Raw genomic sequence first — 23,660 nt, forward strand, 5'->3', positions numbered from 1 at the left:
GATAAGTGCGTCTATGAGGTAGTGCGAGCACCATGACTGGGGACTAGTGATACATGTGGAGACTTGAAACGGACTTGCGCAGATTGTGGGAAAAAAGCTGGGTATTCTTGCTATGGGATGTCAAAATTTATTTGCTCTTTTCTTGTTTGTCGCATTTTGGGTGTAATAGTTGTGGAGTCTGTCTCGTACCTGTAGTAGACGGTGGAGAATGGCTGCGAAAAATATTTCTCTGGTAGAATACCAAAAAACCCGTCCAATTATACACTTTGATGGATGTTGTTCAGAAGGGTACAAGGAACAGACCGATAAGTGATGAGTCCCTTTGCTGTTCTCTTGATAGGATTATACCTCAATTGTCTCCTAGCATGGTATCGTCCTTGACAGCGGTTTGGTCATGTCTCTCTATGAGCCATTATTGCTGCTAATTAGAAAGAGTTAATCCATGTTAAACCGATTTCTTTATATTTATCTAGTTGTTCAAATTTTTGTTGACACATTTCAATTAAAAGCTGGATATTCCCACTCAAAAATTGTTCTTTCGCCTGTTTATTCAAAAGTAATCGACAAAAAGAAAAGAGAAAATACACGGGTAGTGAAATGCTTACCGATTTACATAAGGTTGCGTGAAGTGAGCAATTATGAGGATAGAAGAATTCCGTGCATCCAGCTTGCTGAATTTTCAGAGGAGATGTCTCTGAAAGCTTTCGATTGACCTTACACCACAAAATCACTCAGACCTGGCCAGTTGGATTGATGTGGCACAGCTTCAACGAGCTAAAACTTGTGAAATTCGCCAGCCACTACTATTTTTGACACTATCGGAGGGATTGCTCCTAAAACGCTAACATTGCTTTTGAAATCTATGAATCCATCAAAATTACAGAAATAAGCTCAATTTAGTGCAAGCCTAGTAAGGTTAATTTCGGGAAGTGCAGCAGTTTTAATACTCAAAGACTTTGTGCCAAAATTCGTAAAAACAGATTGTTCTTGATGGGATATTGCGTCCATCCAGCATGTCTTGTGTATCAAAGCCGCTGTTCGACTGTGACACTCTGCACCTGCTTGAGACTCAAGGAAGACGCTAGTGGATATTCAGAAGAGAATAATTTTTTTTTCTTAGTGTTTGTCAACAATCAGAAAGCTGAGTGTATAGATACACTCTTTCAATTCCACGCAGAGCAGCCCATAACTTGATTGTGAATAATGTACCTCGGGAACAATTTGCAACCAATTCCAGTAGGTGAGCACACATAAAAAAAAGGTTTAGTAGACCACCCCAAGCAAAATACACACAGATTTCGCCATTCTTACAAAAAAACGAGATTCTCATAAATCGGTCTCAACATCTCTTTTCAATCACCTCCTCAAGATATACACAATATTCGCCATGGAACCTTCGAAAACCTCCTTTCCTACGAGTTCCACGTGACTTCTGTGCTACTTCATAGGCAGTCTCCGGAGTTCAACATCGCCGACAACCATTCCCGTGTTCCATAGTTAGGCATTCAATGTCGACAGAAGCAGTCAAAGACGACCAGCCGGTCGACCCATTACAGCAAAAACGCATTTCCACCGCGCCAGTGCTGCGAATCATCCCTCCTTTGAACTTTTGCCCTGTCGAGAAGCAGCTCTATAGATCTGGCCAGCCGCTGGTGATCAACCAGTCTTTTTTGCAAGAATTGAATCTCAAAACCATCATTTGGCTCGCGAGTGAAGAGCCCGCTGAAGAGTTTTTAGACTACTGCTCTCGTCAGAACATAAATATTGAGTTTGTGGGGATGATCAACGACTACAACTACTCCAACATAAATCCTTGGGATCTGTTGGACGAGAGAACAATTAAAAATGCTTTGGAGCTTGTGTGTAATAAAGACAATTACCCGCTACTAGTTTGCTGTGGGATGGGTCGTCATAGAACGGGTGCTGTCATAGGATGTCTAAGAAGACTACAGGGCTGGAATTTGGCCAGTGTGTCCGAGGAGTATAGACGTTTTGCGGGAGCTCGTGGGGGTAGAATCTTGGTCGAGCTTCTCATAGAGAGCTTCGATGTGCTGACAGTAGAGGTGGAGCCACTGAAACTTCCCGATTTCTTACGCTGATCGAGAAAGACAAACTATAAGTAGCTCGCCGATGCGTGGAGAGTGGCCGATATACTTTTTCCTCTTCCATGTTGCTCATACTCCGGTGGTTAGGAAGTGGCCTTCTTTAATTGGAAACGGAAGTGAGAAAAATCCAGCTGTGTATCGCGGCTTGTCTTCATGATGAGATCAGAAAGTAGCATTGAAGGGTTTGGTTTTAGGAGTTCTTCTTGAACTTGAGTCGAGTTAACTTCATTACAGCTTCATCACAAGCAATTGGCTCGGTTGATCTCATAAGTGCTTCACATGAGCACAGCTGCCCCTCTTGTTTCGATGCTCAATACTTAAGCAGTCATGCTATTCACCAAAAAAGAAAGCAAAATTCATTCGCCATCAAGTTCATGGATTTATTGATAGCATGAACGTAGGTTTTGGTACCTTCTCATGGCTTCTCAATTTGCATCCCGTCATGCGTCAGTCTACACTGAAAATGCTTTCTGCGTTCTTGAGTCCGCATCAGTTGGGTAATTCGCCTCATCAAGGTCCTTACCACGTATGTGCTTGTCTTATTTTTACAGTATATAATTACGTTGGTTGCAAAATGCGATAATCGCGAGGCATGTTTAACATTAGAATCGTGACTGTAAAGTACATTTTCTTCTGGTGTCACTCTCTGGCTTGATTCTCTTCGAAAACTCTACTCATCTAGTTCCATCCCACTCACCCCAGCTCTTTCTCTGTTCCCAATCCTGGGACCTCTTTCTTTGTGGCTCAACCCCAGTGACACTCCTGCACCAAGCACACTCACCAATCTCGCGCTGGAGGCAAACATACCCCCTCAGTTCTTCATTGCTCAATCCAAATCTCTCTTTCAGGGAACAAAATAACTGCTTTTTTGGCCTTGCCGGAGAACGTTTTGTTCAAATCACCTGCTGGTTTCTGTCGAGAAGATCACCACTTTAGCTTCAATTTTCCTCTGGTTGCATTTGTCTCACGTGATAAACAAGCGGTTTCCTGACCCATCCAGTTCACCCCCTACAGTCACTTCCTGATCATCTGAATTCATTCACCAAACTACAAGTATCTATTCTGAAAGTTTACTATGGGTACGTGCATAACCGTTATCAAGGTCGTTGGGGCCTCGTCGTTGGGGCTCTTGAGCGGGAACTTGGCGTTTCAGTCATACAAGAGGGTGCCTGAGTTGATAAGACAGTTGAACAACCAAGTCTCCATCTCTTCCACCCAGGCAGTTTCTGTGTTGAGAGCGGTCACCAACAACATCTACATCTCAACCGCAGCAAACGTCTTGTTTGCTTCCTTGACCACCTACTTGTTCTCCACCGCCTACAAGTACTCGCCTCCCTCGGGAAGACACCCCTATCTTTTGTACTGCGCCGTGGGCGCTCCTTTGGCACTTGCTCTGTATGTTCTTCAGGCGAAAAGTGCTGATGTCAAGATTGTGAAGCGTGCTGGTTTGCAGCAGAAACATGTTGAGGGACAGGTGGCCAGCAAGAGCGACGCTGCTACAACCGCTCCTGCTCCTGCTCCTGCTCCTGTTCAAGCGAATGAGGACTCTGATGGCTCGTTGGGCAAGTCGTACATCCATGTAAGCGACTCTCTGTCCAGCTCATCTACGCCCTCCACGACGTCTCCAAACTCTCCTCAACAGCAGGCCACCGACATTCATCCAACCACGTCTGCTATTGAGCAGGAGGTAGAAGAGGCTTTGAGCAAGAAAGAGTACATCAACAACTTGGAGACGGTAAAGAAGTCGTACAAGACCGCATTTACCATTTCGAGTGCGGCGTTTGTTGTGAGCGCCATTGGCCTTGTAGGAGACTTCTTCTTCATCTGAGAAAAGTGTAACTACAAAATCATCATTACGAAGAACCTACAGTGTATGTTTGATTTAGCCTGCGGCGTTTAACATAGTCCTTTTTTTTTTTTTGTTTCTTGCCTCATGTAGAGTGTTGCTAGCGCTGCTTGCGGTTAGTCGGCAATGAACAATACTCTGATTGTGTATCTTATCTTGTGCGGAAACCGCTGGTAGATTGCTTCCGCACTCAGGCGCAAGCACGTGCTACATGGTCACGCGAAAGAACCGTTACAAATCGCTCCCTGACCCGAGGATTTAACCATCCAACCAGCAACCCCTGAGATTTAAATTAAATCAAAATTAATTTCTCCCGTGCTCGTCTATATACTACCAGAGTCATGTCTAAATTCTACGATCTCAAGCCATTGGATGCCAGAGGCGAGCCTTTCCCTTTCTCGGAGTTAAAGGGCAAAGTTGTTGTCATAATCAACGTTGCCTCCAAATGTGGCTTTACGCCTCAGTATAAGGAGTTGGAAGAATTGAACAAAAAATACAAGGACAAAGGAGTTCAGTTGATCGGATTTCCTTGTAACCAGTTCGGCGGTCAGGAGCCCGGCAGCTCGGAGGAGATTGCGTCTTTCTGCCAGCTTAATTATGGCGTCACTTTTCCAGTGCTCAAGAAGATCGAGGTCAATGGCGATAATGCAGACCCAGTGTATAAGTGGTTGAAGGAACAAAAGTCTGGACTCTTGGGCCTTACTAGGATTAAATGGAACTTCGAGAAGTTTTTGATTGACAAGCAAGGTAATGTCGTGGAGAGATACTCGTCGCTTACTAAGCCAAAGTCGTTGGAGCCCAAGATCGAGGAGTTGTTGAAGGCTTAACGCTAGGGCCGCGTGGTTGAAACGTTGAATTATGATAGTGTTGTTCTTTGTGTGATTAGTAGTAACTAGCTTTTAATTGACCATATGTTGGACATGGTGGAGGTGTAGTTACGGTAGAGGTAACTGAAAAGCGTAATTGTCGATTAATTAATGTGTTGGTTTTAAAAGTTTTGGAAGTAGAGGCGAATAGCCAAAGCTGTGAAGTTTATTGTGATGTTCTTCTGTAGACTAGTTGATATGTTGGAGTCTGCATCCTGTGGGTGATTCTGTCACAACAATGCACTTATGATGGTTTACACAATATGGAGAATATGAAAATCCTTTATAAAATCAGAAATAAAACACTTATACAGACCCAATCAAGAGTCATTAATTACACACTCATCGCTACCTATTCCTCAACTTGTGTAGTACCATCATCTGAACTGGCCGTGTTATAGGCACCTTTTCGCAACCATCATATCACATAACCACAACGATACGAAGTGCGTAATATCTAGCAATTGAGGGGCATAGTCACGCATGACTTAGTGAACCTTCTCTTTTAGCGGGGCATCTACGAGAATCTGAATCGCATGGGATACTTCGCTTCGCTCATCGGTGCTGTCCAGTTATGTGTATTCATGCTAGCTCACGCTGACATCGTTGACAAGCCACCTCCTCAGAATGGCTGCAAACCGCGAACAAGGAACATTCTCGAACTACCCCTGAGATTGCACAAATGGAATTGTTTAGCGATACAGAATCCAATGGGGGCCATATGAACAGGGATAGCGAGATGTTATACGGGTTGGAATGGGAAGAGTGGAAGGGGTACGTGGGTAAGAGAACAAGCAGAGCCATTGCGCAAAACCAGTAAAGCAGAAGCATGAGCTGAAACAGACGTTAGGACACAGTCATGGTTGGTTCACATATTTCATCCCACCTAGGAGGTGATAATAACCAGCAGTTAGAGTACAACTTGAGTAATTCTAACCACGTTTCAGTTGTAATTGCGCAGAAGACACCATGTGAGGAAAGTGAAATAGGAGTGTAGACATAGATAAGGAAGCATAGAGAGGCATTGAGACAGTGAGGCACTAAACTAGTGCAGCAACCAATGCCAGCTCAGCGTGCTCCCAAGCTTCTACTCGCAATCTGCAAGTGCCTTTAAGGGTAGTGACTTCCTACTTCCTGTTTCACTTGGATCTGGTCACCTCGCTCCACACTAGTACTGTGGCAAAACCAAAGACACAGCTAGTAGCCAACGTGAAACGTAGCAGTAGACCGAAGCACCATTGAGATTTCACGCTCTCACACTTTCAAGCTTTCACGCTTCCTTCCAAATTTCTTTGTAGCGCCACCTGTCAACACCTGTAACGTGTTCGCTCGTTTGTTGGGCCAACGGTGGGGTGACCTAACGACTGCGAAAAAACGTCACCGTCGGTGTTCAACCAACAGGCGAGCGAGAGGCGAACGGGAAAAGACCAGAGAAAAAATATAGTACGAGGAATTGTTGGGCAGCAAGAAAAACAAGAGAAAAAGGAAATAAACCAAAGGAAAAAGAAGGAACAAATCTGTCCATTGGCTTGGAGCCACAACGGCCTTGCTAGGATGCTGCCTCTCTTGCCGGGCCGCTGCCGTTTGCGCCCCAGTGGGTCCACTCTCTTATCGCTTCGCAGCCACCGATCGATCGATCCACAGGCACTGGTCTTGTCCTCAGGCCCAGCGACCCCCTCATCCACACTCAATTGCCTGCATTCTAATCATACAAGGTTCTTTTAAAGTTGTTGCTCATTCGGTTTAGAAAGGCAAAGACAGCTTAGTTTCATTTTTTTTTTTTTTTTTTTTAGGTGCCTCCCCCCAATGTCAGTGTTTGGGCGCCCCGGGCGGTTTCCTCTTGTGACTAATTCCACTGCTCTCGAAAACCGCACCGACCCCCCTGCACTGGGCCCCAGCGCGCGCATTCCTACTGGAGCCTTCCACACCTTTCTCCTATCTTCCCTCGCCCCAGTAATTCCCCAGACAGGCCTGGTATTAAACTCCCCCCCATCGCACCCTCAACCTGCTCCTATCCTTATACCTTTTTCAAGCCGTTTCCAAGTGCACCTCCCCAAATCGATCCCACCCACCTACCAATACCGACTCCTTTCCGTCGCTCACTAGCATCTGTAAATATTACCACTACTACTGCAACTTCCCCTGCAGCTTTTAGATCATCTTGCCGGCAAGATTCAGTCCCTCCTTACCATTTGATACCAACCTGCTTAATCCCTAATGTCCGCGGCACACGACGCTTATGAGTCGCTGCAGTGCCTCTTGAATGGCAAGTACCGCTACGTTGGCCCGATCCAGAAGGGATCGTTTGGCAAAGTCACCTTGGCGGAGAACACTGACACCGGCACTAAGGTGGCCTTGAAAGCCATGCTTAAGTCCTCAAAGGAGGTGGCCAGAATGGCTAGACACGAGATCTCCATCTTGCAAGCCTTGGGTTCGGGCAACCCTCACATTTGCCAGCTCGTGGACCACTTTGAGACGTCGGAGTACATCGTGTTGGCCCTCGAGTACTGTGAAAACGGCGATTTGTACGATGTCATCCACTCTGAGTCGGCCTCCCACCCCCGTGCGGTCGACGTATGGAAGTTGGCTAAGGAAATATACCTGGGCGTGTCGTATGCCCACGGCAAGGGCATCTACCACCGTGACTTGAAACCAGAGAACATCTTGTTCACCATAGATGGCACGGTCAAGATCTGCGATTGGGGCTTGGCCACTACCTCGAGACTCTCGTCCGACTTTAATGTGGGGACAGAGAAATACATGGCCCCAGAGTGTTTTTCCAATAGCGCTCTCGCTGGGTCCTCGTACAAGATAGACTGCAAGTACACCGACTACTGGTCGTTCGGAATCACCCTCTTGACTGCTGTGTTTGGAACCAGTCCATTCAAGCCAGTGCGAGCCAACGACGATGTGTGGGGCTCAGCAGACACCTTCCGTCGCAAGAACAAGTCGGTGAAAAAGTCCTTGGAGAGCGACTACAATTTCAAGAATTTTGTACTTTACAACAAGCCTGAAGTGTTGTACGACATCTATCCTTCGATGAACGAGAACTGCTTCCGCATATTCATGAAGTTGTTGAAGGTGGGAGGCGTGGATGAAGATATCGAAAGCTATGTGCGCAAGATTGAGCGCAGAGACTTAGATGCGTTCATTCAGGATCTCGAAGAGAACTGGAAGTATGGCTTGACAGTGTGGGAAGAAGATGAGCTTTACGAATACGAAGAGGATGGAGTGGAGGACCTCTTCGACATGGATGGCTTCACGGATTTGACCAAGAGAACTGAGTACAATGAGGAAGAGGAAGGTGAAGAGGAGGAAGAAGAACAAGAAAATACCCAAGACAACGACAAATATGCTGCTGGTGGCTTTGCGGTGCCTGAGACGACAACGGCGCTGGTGCAAGTTCCAGTGGTGAAGCAGCATAGCCTTCCCGTGCCGTCGCTTGTGGAGTCGACGTACCAGCCTAAACTGTGGTACGACTTGCAGGATGAGCTTGACGACACTGAGTTTAACAAGTTGTTTTCGACCTTGAGCGTCAAGAGTGTGACGCCTATTCCCATAGAGGAGACGAACAAGTCGATGGACGAGGATGGCCGGAATATCCGCATTGTGGAGAAGGAGGTGATGGCATAAACCTTCAATGACGATTACGAAATAGTGTCTAATGAATTACGAGCATATAGCAGGGTAGTGTAGCAGTGAAGAAGGTAAATTGTATTCTCACGAGATGAGCGGAGCGTAACCGGAGCGATACAGAGGGTTTCAAAGGCCTGATAGTGCGCACGTAAAGCCGGTCCAGGATCTCATAGAGGGCAGCGAAGCCTGAGTCATAGAAGCATGCAACGGCTGCGAAAGCGGGTAGAGTCCTGATGCAAGGAATCATATTGGAGCCAGTGATATCTAAAGAAGGACTACGGTTTCGGGAGCACCAATCAATGTTCAGTATATATAACATCATGAATGAATTGTTTTGAAGTAGAAAGTTCTCACTCCTAATACGTCCACACATTATAGCTTTGTGTCTGGTGGAGCCTGAAGCTTTCAACTGAGGTAGCGACGACATTGTCGCGGGAAACCCAGAGGTCAGCTCCACGTGAGTCACTAGCGGTGTTATACAAATTGACTTGATCTTTGAAACGACACTTATTGGAAATTAGACCCAAAGCGCATAATGGCTAAATAGAAGCATGCTGGATCTGCCCAGTAAGGAGAGCCTGATATCGTTGCACCTGGGCGGCCTCTCATTTGCGGGGCCGATACCGGGCCTGCACCGGGCACAGGAAAGATTTTTCACCTCTTGTCCAAGTGGTCGCTCTCGTCGACATATAAAGAGCGCTCCATTCGCATAGGTTCACTCAATCCCTATACTTTTTCCGTTCACATATTCTTTTCAATGTCCTTCAGAAACGCTACCATCCGCATGGCTCGCCAGGCTTCTGGCGCTGCCGCTAAGCAGATTGCTGCTAAGAGAAGCCTTGCTGCCTTGGCTACCAGATCCGCTGCTGCTACTAAGCCTGTCGTGAGTGCCGCTCCATTGGCTACCCGTGGTCTTAAAACCATCAATTTTGGTGGCACCGAAGAGGTTGTCCACGAGCGTGCTGACTGGCCCAGAGAGAAATTGTTGGAGTACTTCAAGAACGACACCATGGCGCTTATTGGTTACGGGTCCCAGGGTTACGGTCAGGGTTTGAACTTGAGAGACAATGGTTTGAACGTGATCATCGGTGTTAGAAAGAACGGTGCCTCCTGGAAGGCTGCCATTGAGGACGGCTGGGTGCCAGGCGAGAACTTGTTCGACGTCAAGGAGGCCATCACTAAGGGTACGATCATCATGAACTTGTTGTCTGACGCAGCCCAGTCCGAGACGTGGCCAGACCTCAAGCCATTGATCACCGAGGGCAAGACCTTGTACTTCTCCCACGGATTCTCTCCAGTCTTCAAGGACTTGACCAAGGTTGAGCCTCCATCCAACGTGGATGTCATCTTGGCTGCTCCAAAGGGTTCCGGTAGAACCGTGAGATCCTTGTTTTTGGAGGGCAGAGGTATCAACTCCTCTTACGCCGTGTGGAACGATGTCACCGGCAAGGCCGAGGAGAAGGCCATTGCCATGGCTGTGGCCATTGGCTCTGGTTACGTGTACCAGACCACTTTCGAGAGAGAGGTCAACTCTGACTTGTACGGTGAGAGAGGCTGCTTGATGGGTGGTATCCACGGTATGTTCTTGGCTCAGTACGAAGTGTTGAGAGAGAACGGTCACACCCCATCCGAGGCTTTTAACGAGACCGTCGAGGAGGCCACCCAGTCTTTGTACCCATTGATCGGTAAGTACGGTATGGACTACATGTACGATGCCTGCTCCACCACTGCCAGAAGAGGTGCCTTGGACTGGTATCCAAGATTCAAGGACGCTTTGAAGCCAGTGTTCGTTGAGTTGTACGAATCTGTCAAGAATGGTACCGAGACTCAGAGATCTTTGGACTTCAACGGTGCCCCAGACTACAGAGAGAGATTGGAGGAGGAGTTGGAGACCATCAGAAACATGGAGATCTGGAAGGTCGGTAAGGAGGTGAGAAAGTTGCGTCCTGAGAACCAGTAAGCGCTTTCTCTGTCTTTGATTCAAAAAAAATTTGTCTGTATATCTCGTAATGGTCAAGAAGGACTAGCGAGGCCATTCAATTCTGCTTATGCCTTTGCTCGCTTTTTTTATATATATACTGGCGAGGGCTTTGGTTGAGGTTATTTTATAATTTGTGCATAGGAACGTCCTGTTTGTTGAATAAACATGTTCCACGAGCAATGTGTAGCTCACTTATAAATTAGTAGATTATTAAGTTTTTGTTGAAGCTGTTGTGTCGTTTAGCCTGCTATGTGTTGCTAGGCGGTCACTGCACAATGCTCACATCTGCCCCAGACTTCCCTTACTTTGAACCACCAATCTCCTAGATCCATAGACCTGAATTATGGACGACGACGACGACGCATGGTCTTATTCCTACCCACCCTCTACCGATTTGCTTCCTCTTCAGACCACTGGATCCTGTGATGACGGTGCCTTCAACGATTCGCTTAGAGGTAGCCATGAGGGTTCTTCGTTACGATCACCAGCAAGACTCTCCTCTGACCTTCTGAAACCTCCTAAGTTGGATAATGCTACGTTTCGCTCCATCTCATCTAGTCTGCCTGGACCTTCTGCACTGTCCTTGGGAAACAAGAGCTCGGGAGGGTTCATGCCAAAAGCCGTGCCTGCCGATCCACACACTACAAAAAGAGACGCCAGCTCCATCATGTCGAAGGAGGGATCAACAAACGCATTGGCTTCAAACGGAAAGGACGGCTCTGCTTCGCCGCCTTCCACGCCCAAGACAGACCTCAGCAACTCCATTAGGATATGGCAGAAGCAACAAGAGCAGGACTCTCAAAACACACAGCTAAGCGAGATGGCTGCTGCTGCAGCGGCAGAGGAAAACAATGACGTGGCCGTGTCGCCAAAAATCATTGCCTACAGAAAAACCCATAAAAAAACCTGGAGTGAAGGGAATGGGCCTGCGTTTTTAGAACAACAAAATGAGCTCGAGGAAGAGAAGTTTGACTGGAAGTTATATGTGGCTGAGAAGTTCAAAGGCACCCAGTATAGGTATGCCACCATGCGGCGAAATGTCGATTTTCACACACTATTCAGATCTATTGATCTTACTGATAGGCTCTTGGACGATTTTGCCTGTGCCCTCAGCAGGGAAATATTGCTACAAGGACGGTTGTATGTCACTGAGCGGTTCATTTGTTTTAATTCGAATCTTCTAGGCTGGGTGACTAGTCTAACAGTGCCTTTTGAAGATATCAAACGAATAGATAAAAAGTCCACTGCTGGTTTATTCCCCAACGGTATTTCTATCGAAACAAATGATGCAAAACATAGTTTTGCCAGTTTTCTTTCAAGAGATTCTGTCTACGAGTTTCTACGCACTGTTTGGCAGGCGTCAACGGGAAAACCCTTGTCCGAATTGAATTCCTCGCCACCATTGCCCCTCAGCCTGACAAAAAGCCGCCCTTCGTCAAGCGCAGAGGGAAATATATCATCGTATATTAATTCCATTGACGGAGATGACGGGCCTGACGTGAAGATAACTGGTCCAGTCTTGCCAGGCGAGCAGACAAGTACTGAGGAGGAGAGCACCGATGAAAGCGATTACAGTAACTCGGATGCTGAGTTGGAGTCACCACAAACCGAGGCAAGTCCAGTATCTAAATCTTTGCAGGACCCTGCGATAGTACTAACTCAAATACGAAGATTGAAGCCGGAGAGCATGTACAAAAACATGGGTCCTGAAACCCATATTCCAACGAGGGTTAGTAAGAGCTTTGAGGATGACGACAAAATGAATGAAATTATGACCGCCACAATATCGGCGCCTATGGGAACGGTGTTTGACATCTTATTCGGGGGTGAAAACACCAGCTTTCATTCTCATTTTCTAGAAACGCATAATGCTTCAGAATTGTCTCCTTACAATGATTATCATCCAATGGAGGAGGATCCAACTAGGCTCGAGAGAAAATACACTTATAAAAGGGCCCTTGGATATTCGATAGGTCCCAAATCTACAAATTGTGTTGTGAGTGAGATCATTGAACATCTAAATTTTGCAGACTACGTTGTCTTACTATCGATTACGTCAACGCCGGATGTTCCATCTGGTGGTGCATTCACGGTGCGTACTAGATACTACTTTACTTGGGGAGAAGCCAACACAACAACAATAAAGATTGCCTATTTTGTCAAATGGACAGGCTCATCTTGGATCAAGAAGATGGTGGAGAATCTGACACAAACAGCACAAGCAGAAGCTGCAAAAGATTTGATAGAGAGCTTAAATAAAGAGATAGCTGACCACACATTTCCAGCTTCTGGTCCACCGGCACTTAAGGCCGACTTCGAAGCTGCCAAGGCAGAGCAAGAAGAAATACCGTCGTCAAAAACAGAGAAACAAAAGAAGAGGAAAGAGAAGGCAACTGCTGGTATATTCTCTTCGCAAAGCACAATTGGAGCGATCTGTATCTTGGGAAGCTTATTCATGTCTCTCCTTCTTGCTATACAGGTGAGGATGATGGCAGAAATGCTGGAGAATAAGACCTTGATGCAGAAGCAACTTGCGATAACGACAACACTTCTTGGAGTTCTTCAACTACAGAACAAAAAGGAGGCTCCGAATTCATCAAGCGATGATATATTTTGGGCTAATGTGGATGCACAGGAGGGCAGGACCCTCAGTAAAAACGAGCGGGCATCATACCTTGTAAAGCAAGCACTTCTACTTCTTGAAGATGACGATAAGAACAGTGTCTCGCAGTCATTGATGGGTCTTCTTTAAAGTCTATGTACCAGATACATATAAGTATTTACAGGATAAAAGAGAAGAATATTGTCATAGCCATAAAGGTATTTCAGCACACACGTAGCTTGCCGTCCACGCCCTGCTGCTCTCTTCTTTCAATGACATCCATATCTTCTATAGTATGTGCTATGATCTGACTGTTTTTATCATTGAGCTCGAAAATGAAGATTCCCAGAACCACCCTCTCCAAAGAGTCAGAGTCCTCTTTTTTAAGTCCAATGATACCTTTGGTAAGATCAGCCAATGATGAAGTGAGTGACCAGTTGTAAGGGTGTTCTTTGGCATCCACAAACTTATCTGCATCTATTCGGGACCATCTGTGGCTCCCCAATTTTGCGTCACCGGTTTTCAGGCTCGATGCTGAGGAATGACGAGTGAGATGAGTGCATCCCTCAGGACACGTTGTCCAGCGCACAAAGATCTTTTGAGACTCAGGGTAGACACATGAGAAGTCAGATGCCGTGGTAGTTCGCATGTTCTGGATGTGTAGTTGAACATTGGGGTTCACCACCACCGATGTCATGAACAATTGCAAGGCCTTACACGTTGCGTAGTAAGATACGTGTCCCTTTATATTTGGCAAGAAAGCGTTTATCTGTTCAAAGTGAGAGGGACAGATTCGTAGCATGATATCGGGCAGAATCAAGTGCTTCGGTAATGTCTCGTGCACCATTCTAGGTACAAGCTGTCTAAGCTCATCAACCATAGCGCCCAAATTGGCCTTCTTCTCCTGCTCCTCTGGGTCAACCTCTCCTTCCTCCTTATCCTCCACAAGATTTAGCAATTCCCTCGTGGACTTGGCTGGCGGAAGTCTCACCACCCTAATCTCATATGGTTCCGATACATTAGCCACCATCGACGGTTTCGATACGACCAGCGTAAAGAGACGAATTCTGGAGGCTTGCCATGGTTTTTGAAACGATAGCACGCACCAGCGTCGCATAGTACTCATGAAAGTGTAAGTTTCGTTTAGAAAGTGAGTGGGTGAGGTAAGCTCAAGTAGTTAAGATTGAGCGGCGATGATTATGTGCGAACTAGTTTATGCCAGGCACCGAGTGGTACGAGGTGAGATGCTGAGTTCCCTCAGTCGAGATGAATTTATTGACCTCTTCGAAGACGATGTTGATTACAATTTGATATCTCGGTCTTTGGTAAGAAATTGACCAATAACGAAGATGATGGGTGGTCGCTTTTGCTCACTAAGCACTATATAGGAGGCATAGTTATCACCACTGACAGCAGTACGATAAACAAGCACTGTTTAATTACTCCTGAGGCTAAAATGAGAGTGAACAGACTGCAAAGTATTATCATTGAGATGATGGCTCGGCCATCCTCCATGACATCATTGCTCATGCACATCTACGTCTTTCTTCCACACATATATCAATTAAATTACACGGGTGTTAGTCAATAGCACTTATTGTTTCTCCAATGGGGTCAAACGCAAGTATGGCTTGATGATTCTGAACTTGGGGAACAACGTCTTGGCCTCCTCGTTCGACACAGATGGGTGAACAATGACGTCGTCACCTGGAACCCAGTTGATTGGAGTGGTCACTCTGTGCTTGTCACCAGTCTGCAAAGAGTCCAACACTCTCAAGACCTCAGCAGTGTTTCTACCAGTGGAGGCTGGGTACGACAAAATCAATCTGATCTTCTTGGATGGGTCAATGATGAACACAGATCTGATGGTGAGCTGCACACCCTTGTCGTCAATGTTGGTGGCGTCCTGGTAGTCAATCATATCGTAGGCGTGAGCAATCTTTCTCTCTGGGTCTGCAATGATTGGGAAGGTCAATTGTGAGCCAGTGATCTCGTCAATGTCCTTGATCCAGGCCTTGTGGGACTCAGTGCCATTGGCAGACAAACCGATGAGCTTGGTGTTTCTCTTCTCAAACTCTGGCTGCAACTTGGCAAAGGCACCCAATTCAGTCGTACACACTGGAGTGAAGTCGTCTGGGTGAGAGAACAAGATGGCCCACGAGTTGCCAATGTACTCGTGGAAAGAGATGGGACCGTTAGAGGTCTCTGCGGTGAAGTCAGGGGCGGTAGAGCCCAATCTCAAGGTTTTCTTCTCGGTCATTTTTCTTGATAAGATGTGTGTATCTGGATATGAGGCAAACTAAACTGTTCAGGCTTGGGACAAGCTTTTTATATGGCAAGCTTGTGAGGTAGAGAAATTCGCAGCCATTCAATGTAGATCACTCGCACTCACGTGCCATTACTTTATTGACGCACCCTGGGGCAACCGATGTCGCCAGTGCAGCGGTTGAAATGGCAAAAATTGGTGCTTCCAAGAATTATGGCCCAATTTTGTTGGCCGACCCACGCACCTTGTACTTCTTAAAGAAAAGTTTGAGCTCTGAACGCGTGGCACGGAGTTTGTTAAGATCTCGCATCTTGACTGTTAGGACCGATCCTCGATGGTATCCACAGTTTTTTCTGCCTTTGTTCGTCTGTATTGAATGCAAATGAACTTCCATGAGGGTTTTCATCTCCATTTCTTTTCTTTTCATTCTTATTCTTATTTTTTTTATTTTTTTTATTTTTTTTTGTGATATTTTCAGATCTATCCTCAGATTGTTTAAGGGGACTTTCTTTATTGAGCAGTTATTGCCTGTCGTTGGACTCGTCTGTACTACTAACCTCACTGTTGACAACCAACTCTTCCTGTTCTTCCTCATCCACATCAACTCCGTAGTCTTGAAGGGTCTCTCCCATGTCATTGACCCATTCGCTGCGCTTCATGTTGCTTCTTGGGTCCAAGTGTTTCTTGATAAGTGATACGTCTCCAAGTGCTCTCAAATCTTCGTCAGTATACTCCAGAGGAACAAAATCTACCTGTCCACCATCAGGAGGCCATGGAAGGTTCAACTGGTCATCATCATCGTTGGTCTTGAATTCGTAACCATTGCCTGGGGCTTTGCCCCAAAATAAAATGAAATTCCAAGGGTACCCAAGCGCAGTGACAAAGTTGGAGAAGAAGCCTAGATCGTAAGGGAATATAATGTCGTCGGGCGTGAAGTTGTCAGGAATAAGCGAAGGAGGCTGGTCATCATTCTCATCGGAATTGAGGTTTTCCATGGGTATGTTCTCCTCTTGAATATCCTCCAATGGGTCTCCCTGGTAATATCGAGCACCCACGTTCCAGGAAGTAAGCTTAGGAAGCTCAGAGCCATGGATTGTTTTGTAATTCTTTCTGATTTGGTACCAGAGTCTTTCAGTGTGAAATTGGCCCTCGATGCGTTCCATTTCCCACACCTCAATCTGAGTTTTACCACTAGAGATGTTGATGATGCAACGAAGGAAGAGCACAACTATGGCAAAGAAGACGAATCCGTCTACCAAAAGAAGCACAATCACCGCAGCAAGCTCTGATCTATCAATCAAGTACGCAGGCAAATCACGGTCCTCGTAGAACTCATACGCTCTCAAGGAGAGCTCATATAACGTGTAGCCCGTACCCACAAGCACCATAATCAAAAACCTCATAAAGTGGGGCAAGTTGCCATGCCCAACACAATTGTTTGTCCATGGACAATGGTGATCCATTGCCAACACACAAGTCTTGCACTGCTTGCAATGATGGGTTCTAGGAGGCTTGTACAAGTTGCACTTGTTGCACCACACTTTCCACTGGTTCTTCTGTGGTTTATAGTTCTTGGGAGGCAGGCCAGGAGGAGTAAGAATAGCAAACAAGTACGAAATGCCCACAAGTATCATAAGACCTAAGTAGCCTAGCTGGCTCTCAGGAGACATATGATGTCTAAAGATAAAGAAGAGGGAGCCTAACCCTATGCCCAGGATTAGAAGCGAGGGAATCTGAAGTTAGTGGACACCTTAACGGATCAGGCTGTATAATTAACATACGACTATGCCGACCCATGGCGATGAAAACTGCCACATGGTGGTGAATCAGAAAGAACAGTGAATATTGTAGAGAAGTGAAAAGCACGCGTAGGGTACCGGTCTGATGGGACTGCGGGGTGAGAGCTCTAAGAATTGTGGGATTAAGAGCTGTAGAACTCGTTAAGAAGGGTTATCTTAGAAGAAATTGTCCGAAAGTTTATTTTATTAAATTTCGAGCCAGCTAGTTTTAGAACTCTGCCTCAAGTGTTTGTGCGGAAAGTAATGGGAGATGCGGTAGGGGCTCACCCTTCAGCTGCCGCTGCAATGATATAAAAAGTCAGTGTACCGTTTAGATGGTATCATCTAATTTACCCTTGATATAAAGCAGTATATAGGTTGCATTGTTATTTTCAGTGAAGAAAGTTGTATAAACGAGACCTGGTCGATTTGCAGCCATTTTGCAATCAGTAGCATGTACCACCAGCTACACTTCAATGAATACAGAGAAAAGATACGAGCTCAGATTATTCATACTCAAAAATGGAACCGTCGAATTAAAAGCTGATATCTCAGAGGTATTCTTTTTTCTAATCACTAAAATAACCAGAAGCTTTTGTTCTCTGACCTTCTCGCAGTACCGAGGGCAGCTCAAAAAACGGTCCACGGAATAAGAATACCCAGGACTATAAGAGGCGCCACGGACTACTGGTCCATATGTTTACTTCCCAATTATTTATTTTTACCAATGAAAGTCGAATAGTTGGTCTTGCAAACCTACACCACCTTGGGTCACATGACTTCACTGCCAGAGGTACTCAATAAATCTTGTAGGCAAAGTGGCGACCACAGACCCACCAACGACAACATGGTATGTTCCCAATTGATGACCAAATCGAATGATTCAAGCAAGTATACTAATTCTAGACATCCATTGGTACTGGTTACGACTTATCAAACTCGGTCTTCTCTCCTGATGGCAGAAACTTCCAGGTGGAATACGCAATGAAGGCGGTTGAAAATGGCGGCACGTCCATTGGCATCAAAGCCAAGGATGGCATTGTGTTGGCGGTAGAGAAGATCGTCAACTCAAAGTTACTTGTGCCCGGCAAAAATAAAAGAATTCAAACCATAGATAGACACATTGGAGTGGCGTACTCTGGGTTGTTGCCAGATGGGCGTCATTTTGTGAACCGTGGGCGTGATGAGGCCGAGTCTTTCAAATCGATATACAAAACTTCCGTGAGTGTTCCTCATTTGATAGACAGACTCGGTATCTACGTACAGAATTATACTTGTTACAACTCTGTGCGTCCATTCGGTGTGGTATCGATACTTGGAGGCGTTGACGAAAATGGACCTCACTTGTACATGATTGAGCCCAGCGGGACGTACTGGGGCTACACAGGTGCTGCTACGGGCAAAGGGAGACAGACAGCCAAGTCCGAGTTGGAAAAATTAGACTTCGAGAACTTAACGGTCAGAGAGGCAGTCAAACACGCAGCTAGGATCATATATCAGGCACACGAAGACAACAAGGATAAAGATTTTGAGTTGGAGATGTCATGGTGCTCGAAAGAAGAGACGAAGGGATTGCACCAATTTGTCCCTGACGACTTGTTTGAGGAGGCTGTGAAGTTTGCTAAGGAGGACGAGGAGGAGGACGACGATGATGATGTCGAGATGGCCAGTTGAGGAGCTGAGGTAGACGGTGTCTAATCAATGATAACGAAAGAGTGAGAGCTCGTAGGGATAGAAAGTATATTCAGTGGGATCCCATGAAGGTACTTCATGACATGCAAGACCTGAATTCCCACTGAGCTATCCAATTGAAGAAACGTAAATGTATTTAATGATTCAGGAATCAAGCGTTCAGCAAAATAGTTCTATATCATTATCATATTTCTTCAAGCGCACATCTATACCATAACATATTGGGTGCGAAATGTAAACATCAATAGTGAAGCGTTATAGTCATCAACTTTGTGCTGAAACAGGCGAACAACAAGCATGTCCTCCATAGCTAACAAATATACACCAACTATAATTGGAGAAGAAAGGCGACCGATGGCTGAGTCGCTGCTCCCATCGACACAGCTGAGTTCATTCCTAACTGACCCATCTAGATCAGCAGTTCCCAGTAACCATACCGCAGACGAGTCCGAATTTGACGATTCAGACGAAGCTGGGGCCAATGGAAGCGTTCTACAGAAATCATTCACCCAACTGTTTTCCCGTGGCTCGCCCAACCGTGGGATCCCCGACCAGCACACTTCATCTCAACGCGATGAAAGGTTAAACAATGAAAGTAGGAGCAGCAGCCCTACAAGTAGCCATCATAGTGAGGAATTTCAAAACCTGTCGTTTATGAATGATACAAGAGCACAATTTGATTTGGCTATAAACTTGGATGATAAGAAATTTTCTCAGACAGCGAGATCACTACTGCTGTGGTTGCAGTCTAACGGAGACAAAAGAGTGTCATCTATTCGAAAAACGCCGCAATTCCATGGCCCGAAAGTACCGACATTTGTGGAGTCGTCGGCAATGCAGAAGCATGAAGATCTTGTCAAGCAGCTCACAGACTGTAAAATTCAGCTCAGGCTCTACGATAAATTCCTTCAAGACCTAATCGACAAGAAGCAGATTGACGCGGGCGACATTTCTGGCTTTCATGAGACATGGGAAGAGAGAGACCTGACTGTGGTGAAGCTTCGTCAGGAGCATGAGGAAATGACAACCCTAATTGAGGATTTATACGCAAGTCTTGAGGAAAGCCAACAGAAGTGGCAGCAAGCGGACAAGAGGGCAGAAGTGTTGCACAAATCGTTCGAGGACATAAAGGATGAAATTTCAAAGCTTTTGCTACTGGCTGGCATACTGGAAACGTTGGTGCTACATCATGACGACGCATCGTATGTTAGTCTGGCTATTCCCTTGCTCCGAAATCTTGTCGATTCTAGCGTCTCGCGTCAAAGAGTGGCTGAATTGGAAACGAAGATTAAAGTGTACGAGAAGGAGGCGACACAGTCAGAAAGGCTTTTAGCTCAACAGACCGAAGAAATAGCATCATGGCAAGCCAAATTCAATGAACTTCAAATACAGAATGAGGAACTTCAGGATGCTGCCAACACCACACCCCCAAGGATAAGTAAAGATGTCGAAGCTCGGTTTGCAAAGTACGAGGCGATGATTGATGATCTACAAAGACAAATTAACGAAAGGAATGATATCACTAGACAAACGTCAGCTACTGACATTGCCGAGAGCACTCATCATATTCAGAAACTCGAAACGCTTCGAGATGAATATGCAGCACTTCAACAGTCACATGAAGACATGAAGAGAGAGTTAAAACGCACGACGGAGTCTTCAGCAGCCACTATCGAGTCACTAACGAGGCAGCTTAACAATAGAAAATCGGAACAACTCGCGCTCAGAGACCAACTTGCATTATTCAACGAGGTTAAGCAGGACCTCGATAAAGCGGTAGAGAAGCAGAGATTGCTACAGTCAGAGAAAATCAAGCTCTCATACCAATTGGAGGAGCTAAAGCAGGACAGGATTAAACTTCAAGGTAATGTTGATTTACTAACTGAAAAATTGAAGGACACTCAGCTCGCTGAAGTTGTTCAAGACTCGCCCATTGCAGACCAAGAGTCAAAAATCAACTTTCAGCAATTATATGAGTATGACATCGAACAGCTCAGCAAGCTTGGCGATACATTTGATCGATTAGTGGATGATAGCCTGATCAACGAGCCGCTTGAGAAGGTCAGAACGATCAAAGATTTTCTCTCCAAGAGCGATGCACTCATACTTGAATATCCAGATGATGTTGTTAGTGACTTGTTGCAGTGTCACAAAAGCCTTTTTAAATATTTCACTAAAGCAGCAGACTTGTCGGTGGACGATCACATCAGCCTTTTGTTAAAGAAGCAACAAAGAGCAGAGGAAAACGACCGATACGTCAAAAAGCTATCCCAGAGGATTGCTGAGCTTGAAGCTCAAAATGATCAATTGAGTAGATTGCAAGAAGAAGATGAAGCAAACCTTTCCAGCAACGACTTGAGGTACCAGGAGCTCACTGCCCGTTGGAAGGCTGAGCGCGAAGCGAGGGTTTATGAGAATCGACTAGCTAAAAGAAAATTTAGAGAACTCGAAGATGAGATTAGCAGACTTAGGGAAGGCATAAGCGATACGACGGCTTCAAGCAGAATATATGAATAGGCTGACTATGTGACTTTAATTGTGTTTTGAGGTATCATTTTGGCTGCGAAAAATGCAACGCGATGCTACACCTACTCACTATTCGGCTTCGCACCCGTGCATCTCACACTACATAAAAAATTTTCCAAATCTATTACTTTTTAGTGTGTCAACATAGCTTCTTCAATATGCCAGCGTTCACTTACGAGGAGCTCGAGAAGGAGGTCACTCTTGATGACATTGACTTCTCTGATTTGGAGGCTAAGTACCAAGTCAGCCCCGATTTGGGTCTCGACAACTACGTCATTGTCGATGGAACACCTAAAGCACCAGCATCAAAGGCTCCATTGTTGGAGAAAGTGTTGAGAAAGTTTCTCAGCAAAGTTGGTGAAATTGTTGAAGGTGAGGCTGGCTTGTATCTTCCCGTTGAGGACAACATGACCAAAGGCTACGTGTTCGTCCAGTACAAGAAACCCGAGAGCGCCATTGCAGCAGTTTCCCAATTCCACAACAAGCCATTTGATGCCAAGCACAAGCTTCTCGTCAACAAGTTTGGGGACATCGAAAAATATTGCAATGAAGGTAACGTTTCTGACGAGTTTGTGGAGCCAGAGATCCCCCCCATGAAGGAGACAGGCTACTTGAAATCGTGGTTGCAAGACGAAGCTGGTCGTGATCAGGCTGCTATGCACTTTTCGGATACTGTTGGTGTCTACTGGTTCAACAAAAAAAATGACCCTAAGCCAGTCACCGAGCCAAGAAAGGGCTTCACGTCCAAGTATGCAAAATTCTCGCCAAAAGGTACATACATGTTTTCCATTCATCCTCAAGGTGTCCAGTCTTGGGGTGGTGCTAACTTTGAAAGCATCAGCAAGTTTGTGCACCCACAGGTACGTTTGGTGGATTTCTCTCCAAACGAGAAGTACATGGTGACCTTATCTCCTGCTCCAATCACTATGCCAGTCAATGCCGAAGAGGCTGCTCACTTCCCATTCGGTCCAGAGTCTGAGGGCCACAAGTTGGTCATTTGGGACTTGGTCACTGGTGAGGTCGCGAGAACCTTCGCTTTGCCACCCCACTTAGAGAACCAAAAGGATATGCCTTGGCCTCTTGTCAAATGGTCGTTCGACGACAAATACTGTTGTCGTCAAGGTCCGGATGCTTTGGCTGTCTATGAAACCCCATCCTTCCAGTTGTTGGACAAGAAGTTGGTGAAGATCGACGGTATTGTTGATTTCGAGTGGGCCCCTGCTGGTGTTCATTTGATGGGTTCCAGAGAAGAAGCTGGTGAGCATGTGTTGTCTTACTGGACTCCAGAAACAACTAATCAGACTGCCAGAGTTGCTCTTATGCAAATTCCATCTAGAAAAGTGCTCAGAACTGTCAACTTGTTTCAGGTTAGTGACTGTAAAATGCACTGGCAGGAAGAAGGTAAGTTTTTGTGTGTGAAGGTCGACCGTCACACTAAGTCAAAGAAGACTTTCTTCTCCAACCTTGAGTTTTTTAGAACAGAAGAAAGAGATATTCCAGTTGAGAAGTTGGAATTGAAGGATGTTTGTATCAACTTCGCATGGGAGCCTACCTCCGATAGATTCGTTACTATCAGCAGATTAGATGATGGTAACAACAACCCTGCCATTCCCAAGAATGTCATTTCGTTCTATACAGTTGAACCGGCCACTAAGACGAAGGCTGCAAAGTTCAAGGTTATCTCGAGGGTGGAGAACAAGCATTCTAACACCCTCTCGTGGTCGCCAAAGGGTAGATATATTGTTGTGGCTACTATTGCCAAATCCACCGGTGAATTGGAATTTTACGACACCAGCTTCGAGGGAGACAACACCAAGAAGGCCACTGCTAAGTTGCTCAAGGCCGAGAAATTCTCTGGTATGACAAACATCTCCTGGGATCCATCCGGAAGAACGGTTGCTGCGTGGTCCTCTTCTTGGGTGCACGCTATTGAGAACGGCTACAAACTCTATGAATTCACCGGCGCTCAGTTGAGGGACGACTCCATTGATCAGTTCAAAGATTTCATTTGGAGACCCAGACCACAATCTATGCTCACCGACCAGGACAGGAAGAAGGTTAAGAAGCAGTTGCGTGAATACAGCGCTCAGTTCGATGAGCTCGATGCCATGGAGGCCGACGCTGCCACCAGAGAGGCCATCTTGTTGCGTCGTAGACTCTTGGAAGAGTGGAAGGAGTACCGTAAGAAACACGCCAATAAGAAAGCTGAGGACCCCAATGTCGAGGCCGAAATTGTCGAGGAGATCAAGGAGGAGATCATCGAGGAGAAGGAGGAGGTTGTTGAGTAAGATGTGTACAAAGCATACAGTTAATATAAACGAAATTAGCGATGAATTATATCTATGTACAATACAATAATTTA

General features: G+C 45.8%; 12 protein-coding genes across 12 annotated transcripts; 9 read left to right on the forward strand and 3 right to left on the reverse strand. All coding sequences in view use genetic code 12, as the record gives it.

The window, feature by feature from the left end:
- Positions 1 to 1,508: 1,508 nt before the first annotated feature.
- On the forward strand, positions 1,509 to 2,099 carry OCA1 (putative tyrosine protein phosphatase; the record flags this gene model as incomplete). Its single annotated transcript, XM_029035504.2, has 1 exon — positions 1,509 to 2,099. One exon carries the CDS (start codon positions 1,509 to 1,511, stop codon positions 2,097 to 2,099), a length of 591 nt encoding a protein of 196 aa, XP_028890746.1.
- Positions 2,100 to 3,180: 1,081 nt separating this feature from the next.
- Positions 3,181 to 3,933, forward strand: CJI96_0002025 (uncharacterized protein; the record flags this gene model as incomplete). Its single annotated transcript, XM_029035503.1, has 1 exon — positions 3,181 to 3,933. One exon carries the CDS (start codon positions 3,181 to 3,183, stop codon positions 3,931 to 3,933), a length of 753 nt encoding a protein of 250 aa, XP_028890745.1.
- A 359-nt stretch (positions 3,934 to 4,292) lies between these two features.
- On the forward strand, positions 4,293 to 4,778 carry CJI96_0002026 (glutathione peroxidase; the record flags this gene model as incomplete). Its single annotated transcript, XM_029035502.1, has 1 exon — positions 4,293 to 4,778. One exon carries the CDS (start codon positions 4,293 to 4,295, stop codon positions 4,776 to 4,778), a length of 486 nt encoding a protein of 161 aa, XP_028890744.1.
- A 2,256-nt stretch (positions 4,779 to 7,034) lies between these two features.
- Positions 7,035 to 8,450, forward strand: CJI96_0002027 (uncharacterized protein; the record flags this gene model as incomplete). The annotated part of the gene is made up of 1 exon (XM_029035501.2): positions 7,035 to 8,450. The coding sequence occupies one exon, from the start codon at positions 7,035 to 7,037 to the stop codon at positions 8,448 to 8,450; it is 1,416 nt and encodes a 471-aa protein (XP_028890743.2).
- Positions 8,451 to 9,210: 760 nt separating this feature from the next.
- On the forward strand, positions 9,211 to 10,413 carry ILV5 (ketol-acid reductoisomerase; the record flags this gene model as incomplete). The annotated part of the gene is made up of 1 exon (XM_029035500.2): positions 9,211 to 10,413. One exon carries the CDS (start codon positions 9,211 to 9,213, stop codon positions 10,411 to 10,413), a length of 1,203 nt encoding a protein of 400 aa, XP_028890742.2.
- Positions 10,414 to 10,777: 364 nt separating this feature from the next.
- On the forward strand, positions 10,778 to 13,186 carry CJI96_0002029 (uncharacterized protein; the record flags this gene model as incomplete). Its single annotated transcript, XM_029035499.2, has 1 exon — positions 10,778 to 13,186. The coding sequence occupies one exon, from the start codon at positions 10,778 to 10,780 to the stop codon at positions 13,184 to 13,186; it is 2,409 nt and encodes an 802-aa protein (XP_028890741.2).
- A 73-nt stretch (positions 13,187 to 13,259) lies between these two features.
- Positions 13,260 to 14,066, reverse strand: CJI96_0002030 (uncharacterized protein; the record flags this gene model as incomplete). Its single annotated transcript, XM_029035498.2, has 1 exon — positions 13,260 to 14,066. The coding sequence occupies one exon, from the start codon at positions 14,064 to 14,066 to the stop codon at positions 13,260 to 13,262; it is 807 nt and encodes a 268-aa protein (XP_028890740.2).
- Positions 14,067 to 14,630: 564 nt separating this feature from the next.
- Positions 14,631 to 15,296, reverse strand: PRX1 (thioredoxin peroxidase; the record flags this gene model as incomplete). The annotated part of the gene is made up of 1 exon (XM_029035497.2): positions 14,631 to 15,296. The coding sequence occupies one exon, from the start codon at positions 15,294 to 15,296 to the stop codon at positions 14,631 to 14,633; it is 666 nt and encodes a 221-aa protein (XP_028890739.1).
- Positions 15,297 to 15,823: 527 nt separating this feature from the next.
- On the reverse strand, positions 15,824 to 17,119 carry CJI96_0002032 (palmitoyltransferase PFA4; the record flags this gene model as incomplete). The annotated part of the gene is made up of 2 exons (XM_029035496.2): positions 15,824 to 17,035; positions 17,084 to 17,119. 2 exons carry the CDS (start codon positions 17,117 to 17,119, stop codon positions 15,824 to 15,826), a joined length of 1,248 nt encoding a protein of 415 aa, XP_028890738.1.
- Positions 17,120 to 17,927: 808 nt separating this feature from the next.
- On the forward strand, positions 17,928 to 18,754 carry PRE10 (proteasome core particle subunit alpha 7; the record flags this gene model as incomplete). The annotated part of the gene is made up of 2 exons (XM_029035495.1): positions 17,928 to 17,930; positions 17,987 to 18,754. 2 exons carry the CDS (start codon positions 17,928 to 17,930, stop codon positions 18,752 to 18,754), a joined length of 771 nt encoding a protein of 256 aa, XP_028890737.1.
- Positions 18,755 to 19,126: 372 nt separating this feature from the next.
- On the forward strand, positions 19,127 to 21,289 carry CJI96_0002034 (uncharacterized protein; the record flags this gene model as incomplete). The annotated part of the gene is made up of 1 exon (XM_029035494.2): positions 19,127 to 21,289. The coding sequence occupies one exon, from the start codon at positions 19,127 to 19,129 to the stop codon at positions 21,287 to 21,289; it is 2,163 nt and encodes a 720-aa protein (XP_028890736.2).
- Positions 21,290 to 21,456: 167 nt separating this feature from the next.
- PRT1 (translation initiation factor eIF3 core subunit b) lies at positions 21,457 to 23,586 on the forward strand (the record flags this gene model as incomplete). The annotated part of the gene is made up of 1 exon (XM_029035493.2): positions 21,457 to 23,586. The coding sequence occupies one exon, from the start codon at positions 21,457 to 21,459 to the stop codon at positions 23,584 to 23,586; it is 2,130 nt and encodes a 709-aa protein (XP_028890735.2).
- Between the last annotated feature and the right edge of the window lie 74 nt (positions 23,587 to 23,660).

Source organism: Candidozyma auris, chromosome 2 (genome assembly GCF_003013715.1).
Source record: "Candidozyma auris chromosome 2, complete sequence".
NCBI classification, from domain to species: domain Eukaryota; kingdom Fungi; phylum Ascomycota; class Pichiomycetes; order Serinales; family Metschnikowiaceae; genus Candidozyma; species Candidozyma auris.